General features: G+C 41.0%; 2 protein-coding genes across 2 annotated transcripts; one reads left to right on the top strand and one right to left on the bottom strand.

Annotated features, from left to right (window-relative positions):
• Positions 1–3,749: 3,749 nt before the first annotated feature.
• rprml (reprimo-like) lies at positions 3,750–5,166 on the bottom strand. The gene has a single exon (XM_056407552.1). It carries the CDS (start codon positions 4,777–4,779, stop codon positions 4,444–4,446), a length of 336 nt encoding a protein of 111 aa, XP_056263527.1. The 5' UTR covers positions 4,780–5,166; the 3' UTR covers positions 3,750–4,443.
• A 5,620-nt stretch (positions 5,167–10,786) lies between these two features.
• Positions 10,787–22,332, top strand: itgb3a (integrin beta 3a). The gene is made up of 15 exons (XM_056407620.1): positions 10,787–11,055; positions 12,473–12,555; positions 12,788–12,986; positions 13,258–13,510; positions 13,619–13,781; positions 13,889–14,050; positions 14,161–14,256; positions 14,342–14,431; positions 14,571–14,705; positions 14,800–15,229; positions 18,086–18,308; positions 19,301–19,401; positions 19,627–19,746; positions 20,132–20,298; positions 20,418–22,332. The coding sequence occupies exons 1-15, from the start codon at positions 10,989–10,991 to the stop codon at positions 20,481–20,483; spliced, it is 2,355 nt and encodes a 784-aa protein (XP_056263595.1). The 5' UTR covers positions 10,787–10,988; the 3' UTR covers positions 20,484–22,332.
• The last annotated feature ends 687 nt before the right edge of the window (positions 22,333–23,019 follow it).

Here is a 23,019-nt window from a genome sequence, read left to right as displayed (position 1 = left end):
TGCAAACATAGAAGTACAGTAACCTGCCTAGAATGGCCTTGTACATTAAACACCTTTAAGGGTAATAATAGAGTGTTTTTTTCTTATTCATTTATTTATTTAACTATTGAATTATTTAAATATAATTACATCTTCGTGCCTCACTAGGATTTATTTAATAGGCAGATTTGTTTGATTTAATAGGCTTATTTATTCATGTATTTATTTAATATTGAATACAATATGTTTCCCTTGTAGCAGCAGGACCATTCTTCAGCGCTGACACAGGCCTGTGGAGATATCTCTGACTATAATAGACTTTTGGCAAATGTATTTCCTTTTTTTTCCCAGAGTAACATTTCCACTTAATTTATATCTAAACCTGACCAAGGTAACAATACCCATGTTAGCATCATTTTGTTGTTTCATCATCTCCTAATTCCTTCCATTATTACATGACAACACGCGTTTGTATGAACTCCACAGCAGTACTGTTTCGTAGTGTCTCAGGAACACATTGTTGGTAGTGCAGACAAATACAATTAAGGTAACACATAGAGAAAGGGACCGAGCTGCTGGAGTGAGAACACACACACTGGCTCAGGAACAGGCAGGTAAGAAAACACAGTGACACATGACATTACCAGAAATAAGAAGAATGCCTTGGGGTTACAGCTGACAGCGCAGTTTTATTGTGAAATCATCAACAGTCACATTGGAAAATGAAGCTCACATTCACGCTGAGAATATGTGCAGAATTGAAACACATTTGTGTGTGTGAAATAATGTAGGTGTATCATTATGTAGATGGTTTGAAATGTGTTAATTGAGTGTGTGTGCGTGTGTGTGTACATGCGTGATTGCGTTTGTGCGTGTGTGTGTGTGTGTGTGTAGGTAATCGCTAACGTCACAGTGTTGTAGGTAATGGAAAGAACGAGGCAATTTAGTTGTTTGTTTTTCATTTGCCTGCACATAATAGATTTATTTAAAATTTCATGAGTTTGAAAGCGAGGACTGTTGGTTCCCAGCTGAATTGGATGCGGCACAATTTGTTTGGAGTGATGTGGAGGAAAGGTGTGTGTATGTGTGTGTGTGTGTGTGTGAGTGTATTTGTTAAAAATGGCTCTCACACACCATGTCGCCTACGCTGACAAATCTGTATCGTGTTTGGACTTTTTTGGCGAAAAGCAATATGAGACCTTCACAATGATATATTATATCAGCCAAAACCACACCTCTCAGAAAAGCTGTCTTTATTACAGTTAGCTGGCTCTGCCATCGCGGGTTTAATTACAGTTATATCTGTCATCATTTCATGGCTAGAGGGCGGTTCATTATTTTTCAGTGCAGTCTCTGCTGTAAAAGGTCAGTGGTGACGCTTCCTGACAAGCAAAGGTAGATCAGCCTATGGAGAGAGAGAGAGAGAGAGAGAGAGCGAGAGGGCTTGAAATACACCGAAGCTGCACAACTGCACACATGTTGATTGGGGTGAAGGGTTAACATGTTATCGTGTTGTACCTGTACTGCCAGTGCAACACTATCCTATTAATATCCTCTTCATGCACGTATTATAATGAACTACATCTCAACCTTATCAAGCAGGCCAACTTGTGCAGGCTCATAAGAGTAATACATGACTTTCTTCTTAAAGCAACAACCCATGATTGTTGCAGATCATTCATCTGGTGAAGAGAAGCACCAGAACGAGCCCCGTCCATGTGTCCACAGCAGATTGTGGACACATCGATGGCGCCACATGCTAACTCTTTAGCATATGCTCAGTGGTCGTGGGCGAGTCGAGTCATATTGCCTTTAAAGTGAGAAAAAACTAAACTTTAAGTGGATCTTAGGCAAGATGGTGAGTCATTTTAACTGATATTCAGCCAAGTCTAGAGAAGACACTGTCGAGTAATGAAGTGATTGCACAGAAGCATCAATTGTCATGTCGTGTATGTTTTGTGCACTATAAAGTAAGGGTGTGATAGTTTCAGTTGAAGGCTAAATATCAATCCCACCAGATGTGTTAGGTGGTCACTGTTCCGCTGCAGTCATTATTGCTGAATGCTTTAGCTTCTATGATTCTATGGTTTCGGTCTTGTTTTCAGGTTGATGGATACATGGTTAGTGGTACATGTATGAGTATTAACTTTGTTCATGTTAATCAAAGAAATATGCTGCGAGCCAACTTATCTTGTCCATGCTTTTCATCATGTTGGACATATTTCCTGTTGCTATTATTCTGGTTGTGGCACAGGATGACGTTCCCATTCTTATGTCTGACATCCTGCCTCTGATTGATTTATTTTCCAACATGGGAAGCAGGCCTCACTGAGCACAACACCGGATCTAACACCATAACACTTGTATTTATTGTTCTGGTGTAGGCTGTGGAAGCAAAGTTTAGGCTAACAGAGAATCATAATTCTTCTTTTTTTTAATAGAAGTTCTCCTCAACAAAAGGATTGCATTTACTACAGTAGATAATTGAGCTTGACCTCTTCACCTTCTCTCTCTATCCAGTAATCATTTTAAATGAAATCCCAGAATGTTTCTACAAATGTACAAAAGCAATAAGAATGCAGTTCACACATGGGTTGTTACCACGTCAACACGTTTAGGTACACAGTTGTCTTTGTATGGATGCATAATTGGGTGTCGTGTCTGAGGTAGATTGTAAAGTTGTTCTAAGCAAGGCTAATTATCTAATGAGTTGTATTTGTCATGTTGTTTTTCTGAGATACTTGTTGTGGAGGTCTGCATTTGCTGGTCTGTTCCACATCAGAGTCTGCATGTTGAATAGGCACATGTGTGGATGCATGGGTGTGTCTGTGAGGATGCATCTACCCCAGCTCTCCTAACAAGTACTGAAATAATAATGAGAATATTGGTTTCTTCTGAGTGGGGCATGAGAGAGGGGTGTGTGTGTGTGTGTGTGGAGGGGGGGGGGGGGTGCAGATAGAAACACTGAGGAAAGTTAAATTGAACCAAACTTCTGAGCTGGATACAATAGAAACCTAATATCTGACACCTGAATGATGGGTTTTCTGGTGGTCTGAAATAGAGATGGTGAGAAATAAAAGAGTGTGTGCAATGAACAATGTGAGAAATCCTTCTGAAGCTGCATTGTAGGTTCTCTCGCCGTTCGCTTATTCACAGTCATGCTCTCCTCTACACACTTTCTGATTTCACAAAAGAAGAACATGAGCTCTGGGTACCGTACTTAAACTCTTATGGTGCAGAGGGGGCTGTCCGGAAGTCAGGTGGTCCGGATAAGCATGCATGTTCCTTGAGAGATCAGATCAAATCCTGTGAAGCCAATATGAGCTTGGCCTGTTGTCTATGGATAACTCAGCCTGTCCTCACATCACCATAAAGAAACGCCATGCTTTTACTGAGTGACCTAAGTATTAAGTGTGATTGTTCCATCCGATAGTTTGTCTTAATTCCGTTTCAAACAAGAACAATGTTAAATATCCTTTTCTGTGCAACTTTTTTAACATCTAATCTTTTCAATTTAAAAGTTAATGCTAATGTTAGCATATTATGTTAATGCTTTTATCGAATAAGTAAAGATTACATGATTTCATAAGTCGGATTTGATTTTAGTTTATGATCAAACAGTAATTAGTACATGTTTCTTTATAAATTGTTACTAATGCAGTTCTAAGTTGAGAGAGAAGACACAATGTTGGAAGAAAAACACAATTATATGCTTCACATATTAACATCATCTGTATCATGTTTATCAACAGATGACGACACTTACAATGGTCATTTCATTGTTTTAATTGCATGCTGCAATTTCAAGTTGATATTCCTTTTTTTTGTACAAAATAATTCATGCAGCATAAGTGATTTCAAAAGTGCAAAACAGGTCCAAAATTCACTTCACAGCGAGCATGCCAAACAGGACCAGAACCTCTCACAGAAACGGAGACCGAGTTCATTGAAGAACATGCAAGATTTCAATATTCAGTGTATATCAAGAAAAATATTTGTATGGAGAATACCTACGTGTCCATCACGTCCACATACTACACTGGCAGACGTGGATTTATAAGCATTCACAATCATGCGGTTGAACTGTTTTAAAAAACATTCACTTACAATCGTTTCAAATTTACAGAAAAAGATACATCAAAAGTAAAACTATTAATGAGGTCACAGAGGTCACAGCTTGTAAACATTTCGTCACTTTGTTCAAGTTGGCAACATCAAAAGATTCAACAGGCCCACGTGTAAACGAGTTCCAGTATTTTACGCACAAACTTTACGCATGAACATTGCTCGTTGGCTGCTGTCCTGTAGTCATTTTTTTCAGGAGGAAATAAGAAGTTTAGCATATCTTTCCTCAGGAGGACACAGAAAGAGCGTCTTTGAGAAGTACATGCAGATGCGGATCTTGCACCAGCTCCTCATACCGGATCTCCACTCCAGTTCTCCACAGTGCCAACTGTCCATGCTCTAGCTGAGCCCGATCATGACGTTCTCCACGTCTTTGGAGGGTCTCCGGTCCTTCACCAAGAAGTTAATCATGCTCTCCGATTTGATCATCAGGTTGCATCCTAGGAAAAAAATACCGAACAAGACGGTGAGCGACAACACGCACAGCACCGCGATTTGAACCACACGCATGACGAAGAGTTTGCGCTCGTCTTGCACCAGCACCAGAGAACCTCCGCCGTCACCGGTCACCACGTTGTCGGTGCCATTGCCGAAGTATGTCGCCAGAGTCCCGGCGAGAGTCTGACTCCCGTTAAACAGCGCGCCCTGTGTCACATTGAAGAAGGAGACGTTCATGGTTCCTCGAGGGTTAACAGCAAAAATACACGCGACTCCTTTGGCAGACAGTCTCACATTAAAATCTGGACTCCAAATAAAACTTTAAGTCCAGTAAGAAACCCCCAAATAATACGCGTTTTAAAGTCCAGCTCAAACACCTAGTTTTGCCACAGCCTTGGTGCGTACTGACAACATCCACATCACCGGACTTTTGCGGCAGGCAAACAGCGTCGTCTCAGGTGCAGCACAAAGTAAGTTTCTTCAACTCAAAGTCTGCGTTTTTCTAACTGAGTGATTCTTGGTGGACAGCGCGCAAGGAGCCAAACGTGTTTCCTCCGTTGAAATAAGAAACGGTGCCTTTGCGTCTATGTTCGCCTGCGAGAGCTTCTTTTGTGCCAAGTCTGTGGCGCGTTTTAAAGTGGCGATGAGTTCCCCGTAGACCACACCACCACTCCCCACCGGGGGAGGTAGTCGGACCGCCTCAGATGATGACTCCTCTCTTGAAGAAAGTGAAACATAATTTGAATACATCTTAATCTGGCATTATTCAGACTATATTACATTTCAATCTTAATAATGCACATTTTAGCCATTAGAAAAAGATCCTCCAACAAGTGGCACTTCCTGCTGGTCTCTTAATTCAAGAAAACATTTCTTTTAAAGATTGAATGTTGCTAAATTACTTTTAAACCTGTATATTTGTTAAGGGTCCTTTCTGAAATCCACTCATGTATTCAATAACCCCTGAAAGCCTCATCCAAATTGATTCAGACACACGTTCACTTTGAAGGCTTTGCATCGAAAAGTTAAAAAGCATTTAAAACCTGAAAGCATTCAGTTCAATTAGAGTCTAAATGAGTGGTAGACTGTCATCTGCTCCGCTGAGCGGTATTTATTGTGTCATGTTTTCTGCCTGGGGACATAGAGAAAGACCAATATGGCAAAGCAAGCGATGATTTAGACATGCAGACATGAATTAATAAGATTGAACCATGGCAAATATGTATCAGAAGTATTAGCTCCCCTGCTTCCACTGCTCTTTATTATAAAGTGATCTCTCTTTAGATCAGCACTTAGTCATGAATTAGTTCTGGTAATTTATAATAACTCCAGTGATTTCATTTATTCAATTACTTACACGTATTTAAGCGATTTCCATTCATGAACATTTTTTAAAATCCTGACATGTTTGCAAGATTCTCCCTTTTCTGACGACAGTAAGATATCTAGACGTCAAGGTTGTTACTGGATGGATACTTAAGTTTGAAAGTTACTAATTAAAAACGTTCTAATTTCAGAAGGTTTTTGCAGATTTTTATGGACATTTGGCTAAAATCACAAACATGTGGGACTTCCAGCAAGTTAGAAACTTTTGACACAAATGTAATATATATTATTTAATTACATTAGCAAAGGATTACAGCTCACTCCCCTATACTGCTAATAGTATTATATTTTACGTGGTTACCAGGGAGAAAGCATATTTTCCTATTCTACCACAATACCTTGTGTACTCATATTGAAGTGAGATTGAACTTCAACAGGGTATCAAATAAATTGCCTCAAACATTTTTAACTCGTTAGCAGAGCGTGTCAAATTAATCTGCTGTTTGTCTAAAAACAAATGCATTGCAGTTCCATTTAGGATCCTCCTGATGTCTGGAAGCAGTTCTTCATCACCAACTGAAAAGCTTACGTACAAACAATGATTAGCTCCATGCAGAAAATACCTTTCATAAGCCTCAAGGTTTACTTTGAAATAATGTATTAGTGGCTGAAAACAGAAGAACAGGGAGCATGTTTGGAGAATAATAAGATCACGTAATCTCATTAGCTTTCGGATTTTGTAGCTGCAAATTAATTGGCAGCATGTTAATCCATGCTGCACAATTTGATTCTGTTCTATTATGTATTGCAGTGTGATTATGGTAAGTAGCTTGTGCTTACACCTCAGCTCTCTGTCAATATGTAAATACTCTGCGACAGTTAACAACCAACAATGCCTCTTTGAGGCTTTAAACTACAAAACTTCTAAACGTTTACGAATGGGGAGAAAGTGATTACAAAGTCAAGGAGGTGGAAACACTTGAACATGCTACTACTTTGAACTAATTACCAAATATCATTTGAAAAAGGTTCATGTCATTATTAAATGTCTTTCAGGATGTTTTAGCCTATAGCTTCATAAACTGAAGACCATGTGGGTGATGCTTAACTTCACGCGAGGATTTGCCGTGAACGCTGCTCATTTAATTAAAATACCGATAACAGGCTGAGATTTGTATCTAATAAGTGGTTATTGTTGGTATAACTGTATGTGAAGATACTGTATATTCATATGAGGATGCATATAGACGTTAATGAGTATCTGACTTGTTCCTAAGCAACAGGAGACCTGTGAGCCCAGTGACAGATGGTTGGTGAAGTTATTTTGGTTTAGAGGAGAAAGAAAGGGAGGGAGAGATGAGATGCCTGGACGTAGGAGCGGGGGGAAACATTTCCACTTAACATGAGGGAATTGGCAGCCTAGCAACACAAACTAAGTGAAGACATCCCTAGCAACAAGGAGGTGATGTTTCACCACACCCACCTCCCCTCTGCTCTTTACACATCCATCCCTTTTGTTGGTGGGGCTGCCTCAGGGTCGACTCAGGACTCAAAATGGACACACCCTTTTAAACCTCTCCAACGAGGAAGGAGCGAAACTTACCTCACAACTTTCCTCTTTTCAATTTACAGATTCCCTTGAGACGGCCCTTATTAGCTGAAAAGTACACAGCACCGCGAGGAAGTGTTTGCTGGAGAGTGAGTGTGTGCGCGAGCATATGCCATGAAACACCAAGGTCAGTGAAGTGTACACGCGCTTCCTTCCGTAATGTGCGAGGCTTCGAATCAGCTCTCAAGGAGAGGAAGGGAATGATAAGTGGTATAACATTTATTTAAATGTGTATATTTGTGTAGCAAAGTGTGTTTTGGACATTAAATATGGAGAGACCAAGAAACTCAAGGCCGGATTTTGATCTTAAAAAGTATCTTCGAGACTTTAAATCACACAGAGGTAAATACAGTCATTATTTACACGCTGATACACTGCAGCAGAGGGGAGCCCCACACTAAGCAACCATCAGTCATTAGAGATAGTTTAAGGAGATAATGACTTCATTGCTTTCATATGTTGCAGGAGGATATTAGATTGTGTGTGTGTGGGGGGGGGGGGGAGGCATCCTGTCTATTTGACGGGCTGGTGAAAATCTGTTTGTTGGAGAAACAGATTTAATGAATCTAATTGAAGAAATAAGAAAAATTCCCTCTCTCTTCCTCTCCAGTGGCGACGTCTTATGCCCTCCACCAGCCGCTACCCATGAACCTCATTTCCATTTCGACACATCTCAGTAATGCAGGCTGCCATAATATGCCTTTTATTTTCTGTCCTTTCATTTGTGACATTCAGTCGTCATTGCTCCTTCAACTTCTTTCTTTCCAGCGTTCTCCCTGACAGCCAAGCGTAGACTTTCCTTCGGTTTTCAAGTCTGGATGCACTTAATACAACCAACAGAAACACTCTCTTTCCTTTCCTCCATCCCTCATGCATCCCGAGTTATTTATTTTTACAATTAGTTTATTCCCTCTTTCTCCACAGATTTAGACTGCCATCCCCCGAGAGAGAAATGTAAGCTGCAGATCCAGTGATGCTAGAGGAAGGGAAGGCAGATCAGGTAAGTATCACGACACAAATAAATATTGTCCCGCGTCAGCGTCTCGGCGGCACATTTCATAAGCCTGCAACCCTTCACCTGAGAAGAACTCCTCACCTGACCCTCCCAGCTGCCAGTTAAACCCATGGAAGCAGGAAAGGGTAAGCAGGTTGTGGTTAACCAAACACTGATTTAGTCTGGGAGCAATTGTGTTTTGATATTGTCTCTCTGTGACGGCGTTCTCAGACTTGGTTAAAAGCTTCAAGGGCTCCAGGTAGATGTATAACACAGGTCAGGACCCTTCCATCCCCCTTTCCTCCTCCAGCCCCCAGCCTCGCTTCTGGTTCAGTCTTAATTGGCTGCCGCCTGACCCAGTCTCTGGCTTTCTACTCAGAATGACTGGCGCTGTGCTCTTCCCAAAATGCCATTCATCTGCGGGGCTGATCGTCACAGAAGGCTCTGGAGCCAATAGATCCAAATCAGTCAATACCAGAGAAGTGCGTTTGATTGCCTCCGGTGTATATACCTGCACCATCCACCCACACGGAGAGCTGAATGCCAGCAGAACAGATGACTGTTATAGTTTTTCTACTTATTTCTCTATTTTTGTCATTTCTTCTCACTGCAATTCTTGGACACGGGTGGCAGTAACTTAGCAACAAGCTGGAGAATAAGAGCAGGGCACAGAGATAAAGATTCAATAAATGGACAAGAGCAGAGATAAGAAGCATTGTCTGCTTCTGCAAAGCCCCTCCACACACACCACCACCACCACCACACACTTCCCAAAGTTCATTTCTGGAGAGCAATCTCAGCCTTTATCCCATTTTCTGCTACTTTTTCTTTGTGTCTTATAAGCCGGCAAATTTCTTCAGGCACCATCACTCAGTGGAATGGTAAGAGGGTTTTTAGTGGTAGGCTCCTATCAAATTCATTAATTTGGTGAGGAAGAGAGAGAGCTAGGCTGCTCTTTTTTTTAGGGAATGCCAATTACACCGTAATAGCTTTGGGCTCAGTCAGTTCTTTTAGACCCTAAGTGAAGTAAGAAAGCACAATAAACTATATGAACTCTACTTTTTTAATATATTATTTTCCCACTAGAGGTCCATCTACCATAACTAAGTGTTGGCTGCTTCAGGTTGTGGTGATTCATTCATTTAGAGCTGTAAATGCTTAGTCAGGGTTTCATGACATGTTGGTAGCCTCAGGCCAGCATTACGCTCACATGTTGTGCATTTACGGTGTATGCTGGGCTCTTCTCAATCCAGTCGAGGGCAAGACGATTAGCAAAGCATTTCATATTTAATGATGTATATATGTACTTTATACTATATACCTCTATACCTTATTTGTGAAATAATATTTGTATATTGTGAGAGGAGTACTTTTATATTTCATATTTAATTTATGAACTACAAGCAAACCAACAAATCACCAACTGCGCTGGAAGCAGCTCTGTCTAGACAAACAAATCGGTACTGTACATGTTATACAGGCGTCCAAAATGCTGCTGGTTTCCAGTTTAATATTCTACTCCACATCCAGTTTCCATACTAGGTGCTAGTGAGCCACACCCTTAGCCTATCTCCATAACTATGAGCAAAAGATTAGCTGGAATTCGCTGACATGGCCAAAGTCTCTCCAGACAATACTGTGAGGAGTAAGGCATGGCGAGTTTATCTGTAAAGCACATTTCAACAACAAGAAAATTCAAAGTGCTTCATATAATGCAAAAAAACAAGATGTTATTAAAACAGTAAAAACAGTACAACATAATAGAATACAAGTTGCTGTGCAGTTAAAGATATAAAATGCAGTCGTGAGATGCAGAAGTTTATTGATATCCTTGAATCTTGTTCAATTCAAAGCAACAGCAAACTGAAAATATAGCATAATTTCAGTTGTTACGGTCCACACTTAAAATAATACACAAGAATGTCCATTAGTGTTGATGATTACTTTTTTTTGTACAAAATGGACAAAAGTTTTTGAAAACATAAAGAAATATAAGAGGAATTTATCAATTGATGTGTATCATTTCATCGTGATTGTACTCAAACGTTTGTATTTGATTGACTTCTATCATTACAATTGTTTTGCATGTTTTCTAATTTAAATAATTATGTTTTGGGCTGCATGTTTGAAGATTCATTGATTTAGTTCAAAACATTATTTATTGTTCGCCCCGCCTCCTCCATATGAAGCTTCAGGAGCTGCAGGTGACCCTTGACACTAAACATTATGTGTCTGTTAAAATAGTCTAAAAGTTAATATACACTACGGTCACTTGCTCCATTTGTGGCCAAGTAAAGCACCTTTTGAATCTCTTAACACACGTCTTGTGAAAAGCTTTAAGAAACGAGTATCAACATGTCATGATCTGCGCAGCTCCTCGAAAACATGAAGTGGATGGAGAGTTTTGGTGAACGAGGCGACGCTTTAAGTCAAGAATGAGGAAAGGCGTAAGTAAGTGAACGAGCGCGCAGGGAACACAGACGACTCCTGTCAAGTCGCGTGCGCCACTCTCCAGCCATGGGAACTCATTCACACCGCCTAGTGATACTCTGTCTCCTTTTCATATCGGCATCCAAGGTTTTAAGTAAGTTTTTTCATTACTTTGAGTTCAACTTTTACAAACTTTCGCCTGCTTCCGCGACCTGTGGGTGTTTCCTCCCGGCTCGCGCAGGGCATCTTTGAGAGGTTCCCACCTCCTGTTCTCATTCACAGGAGACTCTTATTGTTTCAGGTCATTCGATACAGAGGAATGTTCTGAAACGGAGCACACAATAATTCAGTGTTAGCCCGCCGTCGGTTGTCATTGTGCCCCTCCGTTGGAGCTTTCGCCACCTTTCCTTATAAGGGATTGAAACTCGTCGGGACGGGTTTCCCAGCGCGCGTCTCATCAGCAAACACTACTATGTTATGATTACATTCAGGATCGAATAGGGAATGTGTATATTAATGCATATGTGTGTGCTTTGTTTGTTTTTATTTTTCCTCAATTAATTAATAAACTAACTCAATAAACAAAACACGATGGCAGCCTTTTCTCTAAAGTCTACATCATTAGACTTATTAGGAATAGCTCAAGTAGCTGAAACAGCATATGAGGGGTGCTTGTTCAGTGGGAATGTATGCTCCTTCAGGGGCCCTTGACTGTCAGTTCATTTGGGAGTTTGTAAAGATTTCAAGAGCCAAATTATGTTTTTTTCTTTCTTACAGCCTTTATTCTGTCATCTTAAATGTAACACTACACACAGGTAGATACACATTGGTGACTGTGCTTTTAGTTTAACTCCGATGAGCCACACCCATTTAGGCCTTTCTAGATAACACAAAGAAAGCATTTGGATATATCTGTTGACTTGAAACGTTTGGTGCAATTCTCTAGCAGTTAAGGTCAAATGACTCTCAGAAAACATAACGAGGATTAGTGACATTAATGTCATGGGTAAACTGCACACATGTTAGTACAGTAGACTGCATGTGATGGCTGTGCTATCTGTGTATGTGGTTGAACACAGCTGTCTGGTACTTCAGATAAAAAGTGTGGTCAACTATCTATTTGTCACTTTGCTTCAAAAAGTGGAAGGAAATGTTTTTTTGTTTCTCGATGACGGGATGTATTTAAGTAGATTTACTCCACGTAACTCAACTACATTTCAATTGGACATATTGTACTTTTAACTCCACTATATGTATTAGATTTTAAAAAATCAACAAATACATTCTGAATTATTATTATCTTTTTGAGGTAATACTTAAATTACCCGGCAGTATAGCTGATTTAGTTTTTAAAAAAGCCCCACCTTTACAAGCTGCGACATTCAAGTGATGTACACATCAAAATAGTATCAATAACATTAAAAAGATGCTATGTGTATGTTTGCTATCTGATGTCTTTCATTTAGTCATGTCTGTATAATTTATTATATATCTATGTATTTATGTTTAATTTCAGATCTGAGTGCTTCTTTCATCATTGAATTTGTGTTCCATTTCTGTGATTACCAAAGGTAACATCTGCACGTCACAAGGAGTCACCACTTGTCGACAGTGCTTGGCGGTACACGCTACATGTGCGTGGTGCTTTCAGGAGGTAAAAACACCACGTGCACATGCACATACACCACCGTGTCTGGTTGCTTCTATAATTCATTGCTCAGTGCAACACGTCAGAACAGAAACCTCATTTCCCAACAGCATACCTCTTGTTGCCATCCTCTGGTGTTTGAGTGGATAAATCAACATCATCTTATAAATGCGAACCTAAAACTTGTTTTTTTTTCATCGTTCATGAATTTTCTTTATTGCATTGCCACTTTTTTCAGGAGTATGGGCAGGGGGGATCCGGTGCCTCCCGCTGTGACCTAAAGCAGAATCTGATAGATGGAGGGTGCAGTCCAACAGCGGTGCAATTTCCATCCAGCACCCTGAATATTCAGAAGGACACACCGCTCAGCAACAAGGGCACCGTGGATGATGTCACTCAGATAAGGCCTCAGGAACTTCATATTACACTAAGACCAGGTACCTTAACACCCAACCAGACATCACCTATAAGACCAGATGCTAACACGTTTACAAGACCAGATTATCGGAAACCAGATGACGTTATTATTGTTGTGCATGCACTAATAGCCTGATACACCGAAGCTGGTTGCACGTCTTTAACAGACATATGTGTACATGTTATTATGATCTAATATTTAATCTGTTTCACTTCCAAAATGTTTGGACATACAGTGGATCTCATTCTACGCACCGTTCACTCTGCGGCCCTCTGCTCTGTCCCTCTCAGGAGACTCAAAGCGTTTCACCGTCTCAGTGAAACAGGTGGCGGATTACCCAGTGGACCTCTACTATCTGATGGATCTTTCATATTCAATGAAGGATGACTTGGCTCGCCTTCGCACCTTGGGCAATGAGCTTGCCGCGACCATGCGCCGCACCACAAGCAACCTATACATGGGGTTTGGAGCCTTTGTGGACAAGACCGTCTCCCCTTACATGTACACCTATCCTCAAGAGGCAGTGGACAACCCTTGCTCTGGGTAGGTATGGAGGTTATTGTTGGTGTTACATTTGAGGAGGAAATGGGATGTGGAGGGGTAGATTTTCACTGATTTCCTCTCCCCCATCCACCTATTCAATGCGAACAGAATTGACAAGACATGCCAGGCTCAATTCGGGTTCAAGCATGTGCTGTCACTGACAGAGACTGTGGCTCGCTTCACTGAGGAGGTGGAGAAACAGCGGGTGTCTAGAAATAGAGATGCTCCGGAGGGTGGCTTTGATGCTATCATGCAGGCTGTGGTGTGCAAGGTATGCACATGTAATCACATACACATGCTCGCCGATGTGCAAAACCCAGAGTGTGCATACATCCGCCTTTCTTACACGTTGTATATTTATTTCATGTTCATCACTAGGACAGGATTGGCTGGCGTCCTGATGCCTCCCACCTTTTGGTATTCACCACTGATGCCAAAACTCACATTGCTCTGGATGGGCGTTTCGCTGGAATTGTCCAACCCAATGATGGAAAGTGTCACCTGGATAACGAGAATGTTTACAACAAATCCAATGTGCTGGTAAAGGAATTTGAAGCACATCAGTAATTCACTTTGGTTTTTAATAGTTTGTGGAGTTGTCGGGCAGAACTTGCTCCCATTGAAGACTATTTGTTTCCGGTGTCTTCCAGGATTATCCGTCCCTGGCACTCATGACAGAGAAGATGTCTGAAAACAATATTAATCTAATTTTTGCCGTGACCAACTATGTGGTGCCACTTTACAAGGTAAACAAACTGTACTGCTTGTGCCACGTTATTGATATGAAAAACACAAAAACTGGGTCATCATCTTGCTGTCTGTCTTTTCCAGGAGTACAGTGAGCTCATTCCAGGCACAACTGTGGGACTGCTGTCCGATGACTCTGGGAATGTTATTCAGCTCATTGTGGATGCTTATGCTGTAAGGATTTCCCAACATTAGGACAATAAGGGGAACATGAAAAAGTCATGTAATCTATTGTAGCTGTAATATCATAATACTACTATCAATGTTACTTTAGAAATGCAACTGTTTAACTCCATCATTCTGTGTTGAGCAGAGAATCCGCTCAAAAGTGGAGCTGGAGCTACTGGGAGTTCCAGAAGAGTTGAATCTCTCCTTCAATGCCACTTGCCTAAATGGAGAGGTCATCCCTGGACTCAAGTACTGCTCTGGCCTCAAGATTGGAGACACAGTGCGTTGAGATGCTGGCATGCACAATGTCATCTGGTATCCACATGCACAAATTGTCACAAAGTCCTTTCCTCCTTCTTTCCTCCTTTTTATAGGTGTCATTCAATGTGGAGGCTCAGCTGCGTAGCTGCCCCAAAGAGAAGAGCCACACTTTTACCATCAAACCTCGTGGTTTCAAGGATTCCTTAGAGGTCACTGTGGACTTTGCCTGTGACTGCGACTGCGAGTCAGACGCCATCGCCGACAGTGTCCTCTGTAGCAACGGCAACGGGACCTACGAGTGTGGCGTGTGTCAGTGTCACGAGGGTCGCCTGGGCCCGAGATGCGAGTGCTCTGTGGAAGACTACAATCCATCTCATGATGTCAACTGCATACCGAAGCCAGGGAACTCCATCTGCAGCGGCCGAGGGGTGTGTTTGTGCGGACAGTGCTCATGCCATGCGAATGAGTTCGGTCAGGTTTGGGGAAAGTACTGCGAATGTGACGACTTCAACTGCTTGCGCTTCAAAGGAGCCCTGTGCTCCGGTGAGTAGAAACACTTATTCTGTTTTCATCAATGTTAACCGTTCCTCCTCTTTGCAGTTTTGCCAACACAAATATGACATTTAGCTTCAAACCAAAAACAATGAAGAAGCACATACTGGATCTAAAAGTGATGTGACACAAAACACATGATTGAAAACAAGACTGACTTGTGTCCACGGCACACCGATCCTCCCCAGGGTCAAACACTCTCACACTCCCTCACAACAAAGTCAATTATTTTGGAAACGTGACATTTCTCTCTGACTTCTTGGAACAAACTTCTTGCCCTTCCCTTCCTGCTCCTGCTCTGAGGCCAAGTGTGACCTCATTTGTTTTCAGTCCATCTCAGTCTGTAAACACACCTCGGTCAGTTTACATAGTTTTCTCTTTCTCAGCTTGACGAATCAGAAATCCACAGCCTTTTTCAAAACCAAGGTTCAAAGGACAGCTGCTAAGCATAAACAGTAATGCTCGTAAAACCAGTGATAGATACAATTGTAATAGGCTTTGTCATTGTGCAATTTAATGTAACAGCAGTTTGGGCAAAGAGGAGGCTGAGCAAGAGCAGAATAGAAAACTGTTTCGTAATGCCTCCACGTCGACGACAGCCATGGCTGGGGTCGTTATGTTTTCAGGTTATCCATCCATCCATGCATTCATAATCATGACTTCAAAGTTCCATACAGTTCTAGTTTAAGGGAAACAGGTTTACAGTGAACTGAACTAAAAGTGCAAAAATCCGGACATGGATAAAATCTCACAATAACATCTCAAATTATGTATATATACTTGTCACAGCCTCATAGTACACAGGTTTGATGTTCAACATCCTAAAATAAACATACTCTGGGCCCCTTGTGTGTGCACCATGGCCTGAGGGGAAGATGGAGGCTCATGTGTGTCGGCAAGCTGGAATGTGTCTGGAATATATCACAATAACATCAACACGGAGGAGTCTTTCTCAAGGTAGATTGTTTGTCGGAGGAATGGGTATTAAGGCACTTGGTGATGACACACAGTCCACCCACAGACTTACACACACAGAGATGGTGTAAGACCGTCCGCAGAGCTCAGAGTTGTTGTGTCTCAGTAGTCAGGCTGCGTCCCTCAGGCCCAGCTCCATTGGAGCTTTACTCTAAACACACTGAAAAGCTCCATCGCTGTGATATTCCTTGTGGCTGAGTATTTCTTTGTCTGCTGAGAGGTTGGCAGGTAGCAGGAGTCAGCAAGCACAGCCCCAGGGTCCATAAATATGAAGCTAGCGAGAACAGGGAGGTGTGCATTCCTCTGCTGCCAATGTGCCCAACACCTCTTCTCTCCAGTACCTGTCTATCTCCACTGCACTTGATTCTGTTCCCTCTCTTCTTCCCACAGTGTAAAGTGCCGGTTTCCTGTTTCTATCTGTTCTATGTATCCCTGATGTGTGTTTCTTCATCGTGGCCCCCATGTTAACCTTCACTGAAGCCCAGGCATGTGACCAATGGGCAGGATTACTGGGAAGTCTGACTGAGAGAGTAGGATGACGTGACCCAAAAAACTCCCTTTTATGTGGGTGAATCCTCTTTAACTATTAGGAACAGCACAACTATGCACTCTTGTAATGTCGAAGTGCTCTACACTTTAAAAAGATAACCATAGTGACAGTGGCAATGTTTTGGATTAAAAATATCAGCTCTAGTTTGAAGTTTTCCAACATTTTCCAGCATATGTCTTGATGACAGAGGAAGAGAGATTACTCAACGGTTGTTTGCTAAGCATTACATGTGAGGCTGTTAACCATTAATCAGTGACCGCGTCTGATCCCATCACAGCGGTAAACACAATCTAAAAGAGGAGCCGTAGTTGACAGGGCGTAGACTGGGGAATAAACCTGGAGTTTGTTTACGACAGCGGATGATTTGTTTTGAGCTCTGGAATTAGGGACCCTTGGACTCTTTGTAATATTTCATGACCAATTACTCCCCCAGTCTGATCCAGCTGGGCTGTGACTCACCCACTTTGCTCTTAGTCATCCAGTGCCAAATCCTGTTTGGTTTCCTGCAGAGAACACTGTCGTCTTGGCCTCAGCCTTTGTTTCTGAACCTTAATCTCTCTGTAATCTAGGGAGAAAATCTCACCTCCAGATTCTGTCCACAAATGATTGCATCACTGTTGCACTGTTCCCTAAAAAATGACTCAGCTTTTGTGCTTTCTTCACTTCAGTCGAGTCTGAGTAAGCACTAGTCTGTGTGTGTGTGTGTGTGTGTGTGTGTGTTCCTGCCTGTAAGGAGATGGGGAATCATTAGTGTGTTAATTCACAAGAGAACATAACCTGCCTTTGTCAGTATTGGGATGATTAAGATAAAATGTGTAATGTTCCTTGTTGAGTAATATAACATTTGAGAACAATTAGTTTCCAAGTTATTGTGTTGCTAAGCATTGTTTGAAAATGTAGATTATGGAAAGATTACCATGAACCAGTTGAAGCACCATATGGCTGCTGCTGTCAGATGTTGATTGTTTTAAAATTAGTGTTGTGTTCAATAGAATTTTTACATTTTTATTTTAGATAGTAACAACAATAACACATTAGTAACACATTACACTCGGAATGACATTGTTGCAGAACCTACCAACACCTCCAGAAGTACACCTGCCCAAGCATGCAACATACTTTAAAAACACACAGGCTCAAAGGCAACAAAGGACAACTAACAGAGCTCGTAGAGCTAATAAACACACATGCACAGTGAGTAAATTCGAAATGCGTAATATTTATTTTGCCCGTCTACACCAATGTGAATAGGGTAACTGACATTTGAAAAGTCTTTTAAAGGAATATAATAGCATTAACCTCGTGTTTTCTGTATCTTTCAGATCATGGTAAGTGTAGCTGTGGCTTCTGTCAGTGCGAGGCTGGCTGGAAAGGAGAAAACTGTAACTGCACCACACGCATAGACACCTGCATGTCCAGCTTCGGCATGATGTGCAGCGGCCGGGGGAACTGCCAGTGTGGGGTTTGTCAGTGCACTCAGCCTGGTGCCTACGGAGACACCTGTGAGAAATGCCCCACTTGTCCTGATTCCTGCACTATAAAAAAGTAAGTATATTTATTTATGTTTTAATAAACAAGAGAGATGAGGGAATGGACAAAAACACATTAGAACAGACTGTAACTTTTGAAGCAACTCATTCTCAATTACACAGATTACAATGACACCTCCCAGATGTTTTAATGTTCAGGTTTTTAGACAGCAACATATTTGAAAGCCGTTTTTTTGCTGTTTGCCACTCGAGGAAAAGTGATGGGGTTTATTTCCCTGGAAGCATGAATGTGCTAAACAGACATGCAGTCTACCATGAATATGAGATATCATGAACATTTTGACCTGAGGGTGGTTCAAGATCATAATGGAAAGGGTTCATCTTCTAGGAACCAAGAATATGTTTCGTGAATCCACTATAAATGTTCCTCCGGGAAACGTTTGGCCTTGTCGTGGCACTAAAATAAATGGAGATCTGGTAATCAAGGACAATAGTATTTCTCGGGGAACCATGAATAGCCACAGATATACATTTATGGAAATTGTAACTTGACAATACAAGTGCTGGTCAAAGGTCAAGAGGTCACCACCATTATTGGAAGTCGTCTTCTTGACCATTAATAGATACACCAAATGTCATGGAGAAGTGGCCAGTAACTGAAATATCTGGTCTGGACCTGAGGCGATGCTACTAGCAAGAAGGAAAATCGTCGGCAAATAATTTTGAGGCAACATTTGCAGTGCAACATCGTTCCATCATAATATTGCCAAATTCCAGGATGATAACAAACTTCTCCCACATACATTTTTTTTTTAACAAATTCAGGTGTGGTTTCATGAACAGCAGAGAAAGATCAAACTCCTCTCATGGCCAGATGTTAAAATGTTCTACATGTATCTTGATATTAATCTTCTTGATATATAGCTTTGGCCTTGTTGTGTGTGCATCCCCTTTAATCAAGGTGAACCATGCACTGCTCCTAAAGAGCACCAATAGTATACACACTGTGTATTCAATAAAGGTAACCAAATGGGACTCTGCTTGCAGACAGTGTGTTGAGTGTCAACACTTCAAGAGAGGACAGTACACCGAAGACAACAGCTGCAATATCATCTGCAGGGATGAAATTAAAGTAGTGACTGAACTGGGTGAGAACTCTTTACACACTTCTTAATCTGCCAATGCCTACTGCTGTTTTCCTGTCGCTAATCTCATGAGCAAAATGCCAGTGCAAGTAGTTGGTGGCTTTAAACGTGTAAGGTGGTCAAGAGATAGAATGGACTGATTCATATTCTATGTTTTTAAATCTCACTTGTTACACCTTTTTTAAATAATGTATCACCCTGCATCTTCTTATCATCTTTCTCTTACAGCTTTCCATGATAAAGATGCAGTGAATTGCTCATACAAAGATGAGAACGACTGCGTGGAGCACTTCCAGTATTACGAAGATGAAAGTGGAAAGTCCATTCTGTATGTGATCAAAGAGCCAGGTACTGTACAAGAGTTTGTGTTCATGTATGAGACACATAGACTGTCAAGAGAACTGAGCATTATAACTTTGGGGCATTATTAAGATAGACAAGTGTGTTTTTTAATGGCATTCAGGTCCATGTCTGGGAAGGGGAACAGTGTGTGCAGCAGAAATCAATCATTATCTAAAGAAGAACACAAGATAAGCTAAATAATCGCCGCTGCGCTCTACCACACCACAGAAGGTCCGACTAGAGAGTGATTATGTACTGAATCACTGTGCCATGTTGTGTTTGATACTGGACTGCATTCGTTGCTAAATACCACAAGTGACCTCCGCTGCTTAGCGAACATTGTGGAAACAAGGAGGAAATGAGCTCTCCCTTCCTGTCTGTCGTCTCTCAGAGTGTCCTCAGGGTCCAGACGTCCTGGTGGTGCTCTTGGCCGTGGCCGGAGCCATTCTGCTGCTCGGTCTTGTTGGACTGCTCATCTGGAAGCTGCTCGTCACCATCCATGATCGCAGAGAGTTCGCCCGGTTTGAGGAGGAGAGAGCCAAAGCCAAATGGGATACGGTGAGAAAAAAGACAAATTCAGACACACGCTGTTACTTATTCAGGATGGATTGCTGCTAACAGTTTGATATCTGTGTGACACTGAAGTGAACAGCATAGCCTCTGTTTTCATTTCCCAGGCTAACAATCCTTTGTACAAGGGAGCCACCTCCACCTTCACCAATGTTGCGTACAGAGGCAACTAACAACTAAATGCAATGTGGAAAAACTCAGGGGTTAACGACAGAGATGGAATGTAGTCGCAGCTAAATGGATGGGAACAAGATCCCACAACGGAGCTGGACACTCGGTAATGCTGTCAACAACATGCTGTTATGATCGCACATACAATAGAAACAAACTAAAACGTGTCATGTAATTCAGACGGTGGCCTGCTATTAGGCTTTCTGTTTTTACAATGTGTAGTTTTAGTATTGTACTTGCTGATAGGAGTTCATTAACAGAAATAACAGTTGTAGTTTGGGTCACATTAAAATCGGAATATAAATCATGACCTAATAGTAATGAGTCAGTATAGACAATACAATTATGAAGGGACTTTTTGAAGTCCTCTTCAGTGACCTCCACCATGTGGGATGTATTATTTAGACCTCAGCTGTGTTTTCTGATGTTTCTATTTCCTCTTTGAGAGTGCAGGGGTTTTAATGTTCACTTTTCTCTCAATTGAAGAGGGCAATTCCAACTGAATCATGGGACATTTTTTACTATAGAAATTGAATAAATCATTAAATTACGCTGAAGGGGTTGTCATGTACTTGACCAATTCCCTTTTTCTAATAAGTAATAAAGCTTGTAGTAATAATGGTGACAACAATGCAGCACTCTGTGGAGTATCGGTGAAATGTAAAAAGGAGTAAATCCACTTGACTTGGTTCAGGGCGATCTTCCTGATGTCTATTATTTTATAAATGCATGTCAGCAATGGTAAGTTAATAAATGCTTTGACATGTTTCTTTTGTTTTTATACTTGCACAATTAACTGTTTTTGTGTTTGTTGGGCTTTTTTATTGTTAATTTTAATTGTTATATCCTATGATGATCACCACTGTGTTACTCTGAAATAGTTAATGTGTGTATATAAGCTGATTTTATTGCACATCAATTGATGACAAACAAACTTTCTCTTTCATAACCTCCATTTGGGAGAAAAGAGGTGTATTTTGGTTGTACAACTCGAAAGCTCTCTTAGGGACTGTCCTTCAAGCTTGTTACATAGAAGTCTGTTTTGGGTTTTTTGCAACGCTTCTAAAAAGGCTTGGGGTTTAACTCCAGTTTGTTACACAGAGGGAATGTATAAAGATGAATTATACCTGACCTCAACCATGTTTGTGTGATGCTTGACATCTGGGTTCCTTTAACAAATGTCAAAGCTGCTTTTAGCCTTCATTAAGATCAGACGTACATTACAAAAGTTACTTAAGATTCATATTTCAGATCCAGAGCAAAAAGAAATAGAAAAATTATGAATCACAGTTTCATTCAGAAACAAATAGGTTTGCTTACTGGGCTCTACTGAGGTGACCTTGAGCACGGCACTGGACCCCCAAACTGCTCTGCAGGTGTCGTATAGTACCAGCCCACTTTTCCTCATCCTAGGATGAGTTAATGCAAAGACTGAATCTCACTGTGTCCTGTGCTGTGTACATGTGCACATTTTGCATTTAAATTCAATTCAAACAGTTTCACTATGATGTGTTGTAGTATTAAAACTAATGTCAGTGTGCAGAAGCGGAAATGTTCCTGTCACAACTTATCTACTAAACTGTATCAACTCGTAAACATATTTCCTGTAGCACTGCCAATGTTGTCAAAGGGGTATTTCACTTGTCTTTTGTCTTTTTTTTCTTGTGTTTGGCCCTGCTCTGTTGTGTAATCTAATAGATATTGTTTGTCGCAAAGCTTTGCACTTCCCGTCACATGCCACAAACTTTTTGTGTCACCATGTCACTCAATGTGTGTTTAATGCAGTTATGTTTTACACTGTTAATTGGTACTTTAGTTACCCTTGAAAATAAAAGCGTACGTTCATCATAATTGTCTATAATATATTTTCTTATAGCTGACATTAAGTTACAAATACAACAAAAGAATGTGTTTCCTGTTACCAGATATCCTGTACACCAAATTTGCACATACTAGTATTTTCCAAACGTGCATTCTTTGTTTGTCATGGACATGTCATAGAAGTTATCATACGTGCTGTAATGCATCTTACTGTGCATACTGTAATCCAATTTGTGTGGTCATTGGTGTGTCTGGATGCAGTACCAAGAGGGTTTTTTTGTAAATGAGAAGCTCCTGACTCAACACAAGAACCAACTAACCAGTGTCCTCAACGTAGCAAATCCAATGTCCACTTGCGGTGCATAACAATAATTATATATAATTAGATATGTGCGCCGACATTTAGAATAGTGTAATTTCCTTTTACTGAAGATAAATATAACACATTGAAGTCATTGCCTTGAACACATTTTGGAACACTCAAATCTCTACTCCTAAACTAAGGATATACAGTTATTAATAATCAGTTGTACAAAGACTTCCAGAGTACAAGAACATGGCTCATGTTCAAGGGTGGATCGGTGGATTTGTGAAAACTGATATGTAGGAGGTCAACATCTAAAATCAATCCACCAATGTGCAAATAACCAGTTTAAATGTCAATTTTAATGGTTACTATCTCTGCACAAACACATGATACATTTATTTTACTGGTAA

The sequence above is a fragment of the Pseudoliparis swirei genome, chromosome 23 (assembly GCF_029220125.1).
Source record: "Pseudoliparis swirei isolate HS2019 ecotype Mariana Trench chromosome 23, NWPU_hadal_v1, whole genome shotgun sequence".
In the NCBI taxonomy this organism is placed as follows: domain Eukaryota; kingdom Metazoa; phylum Chordata; class Actinopteri; order Perciformes; family Liparidae; genus Pseudoliparis; species Pseudoliparis swirei.
This window is presented reverse-complemented; position numbering and strand designations above follow the sequence as displayed.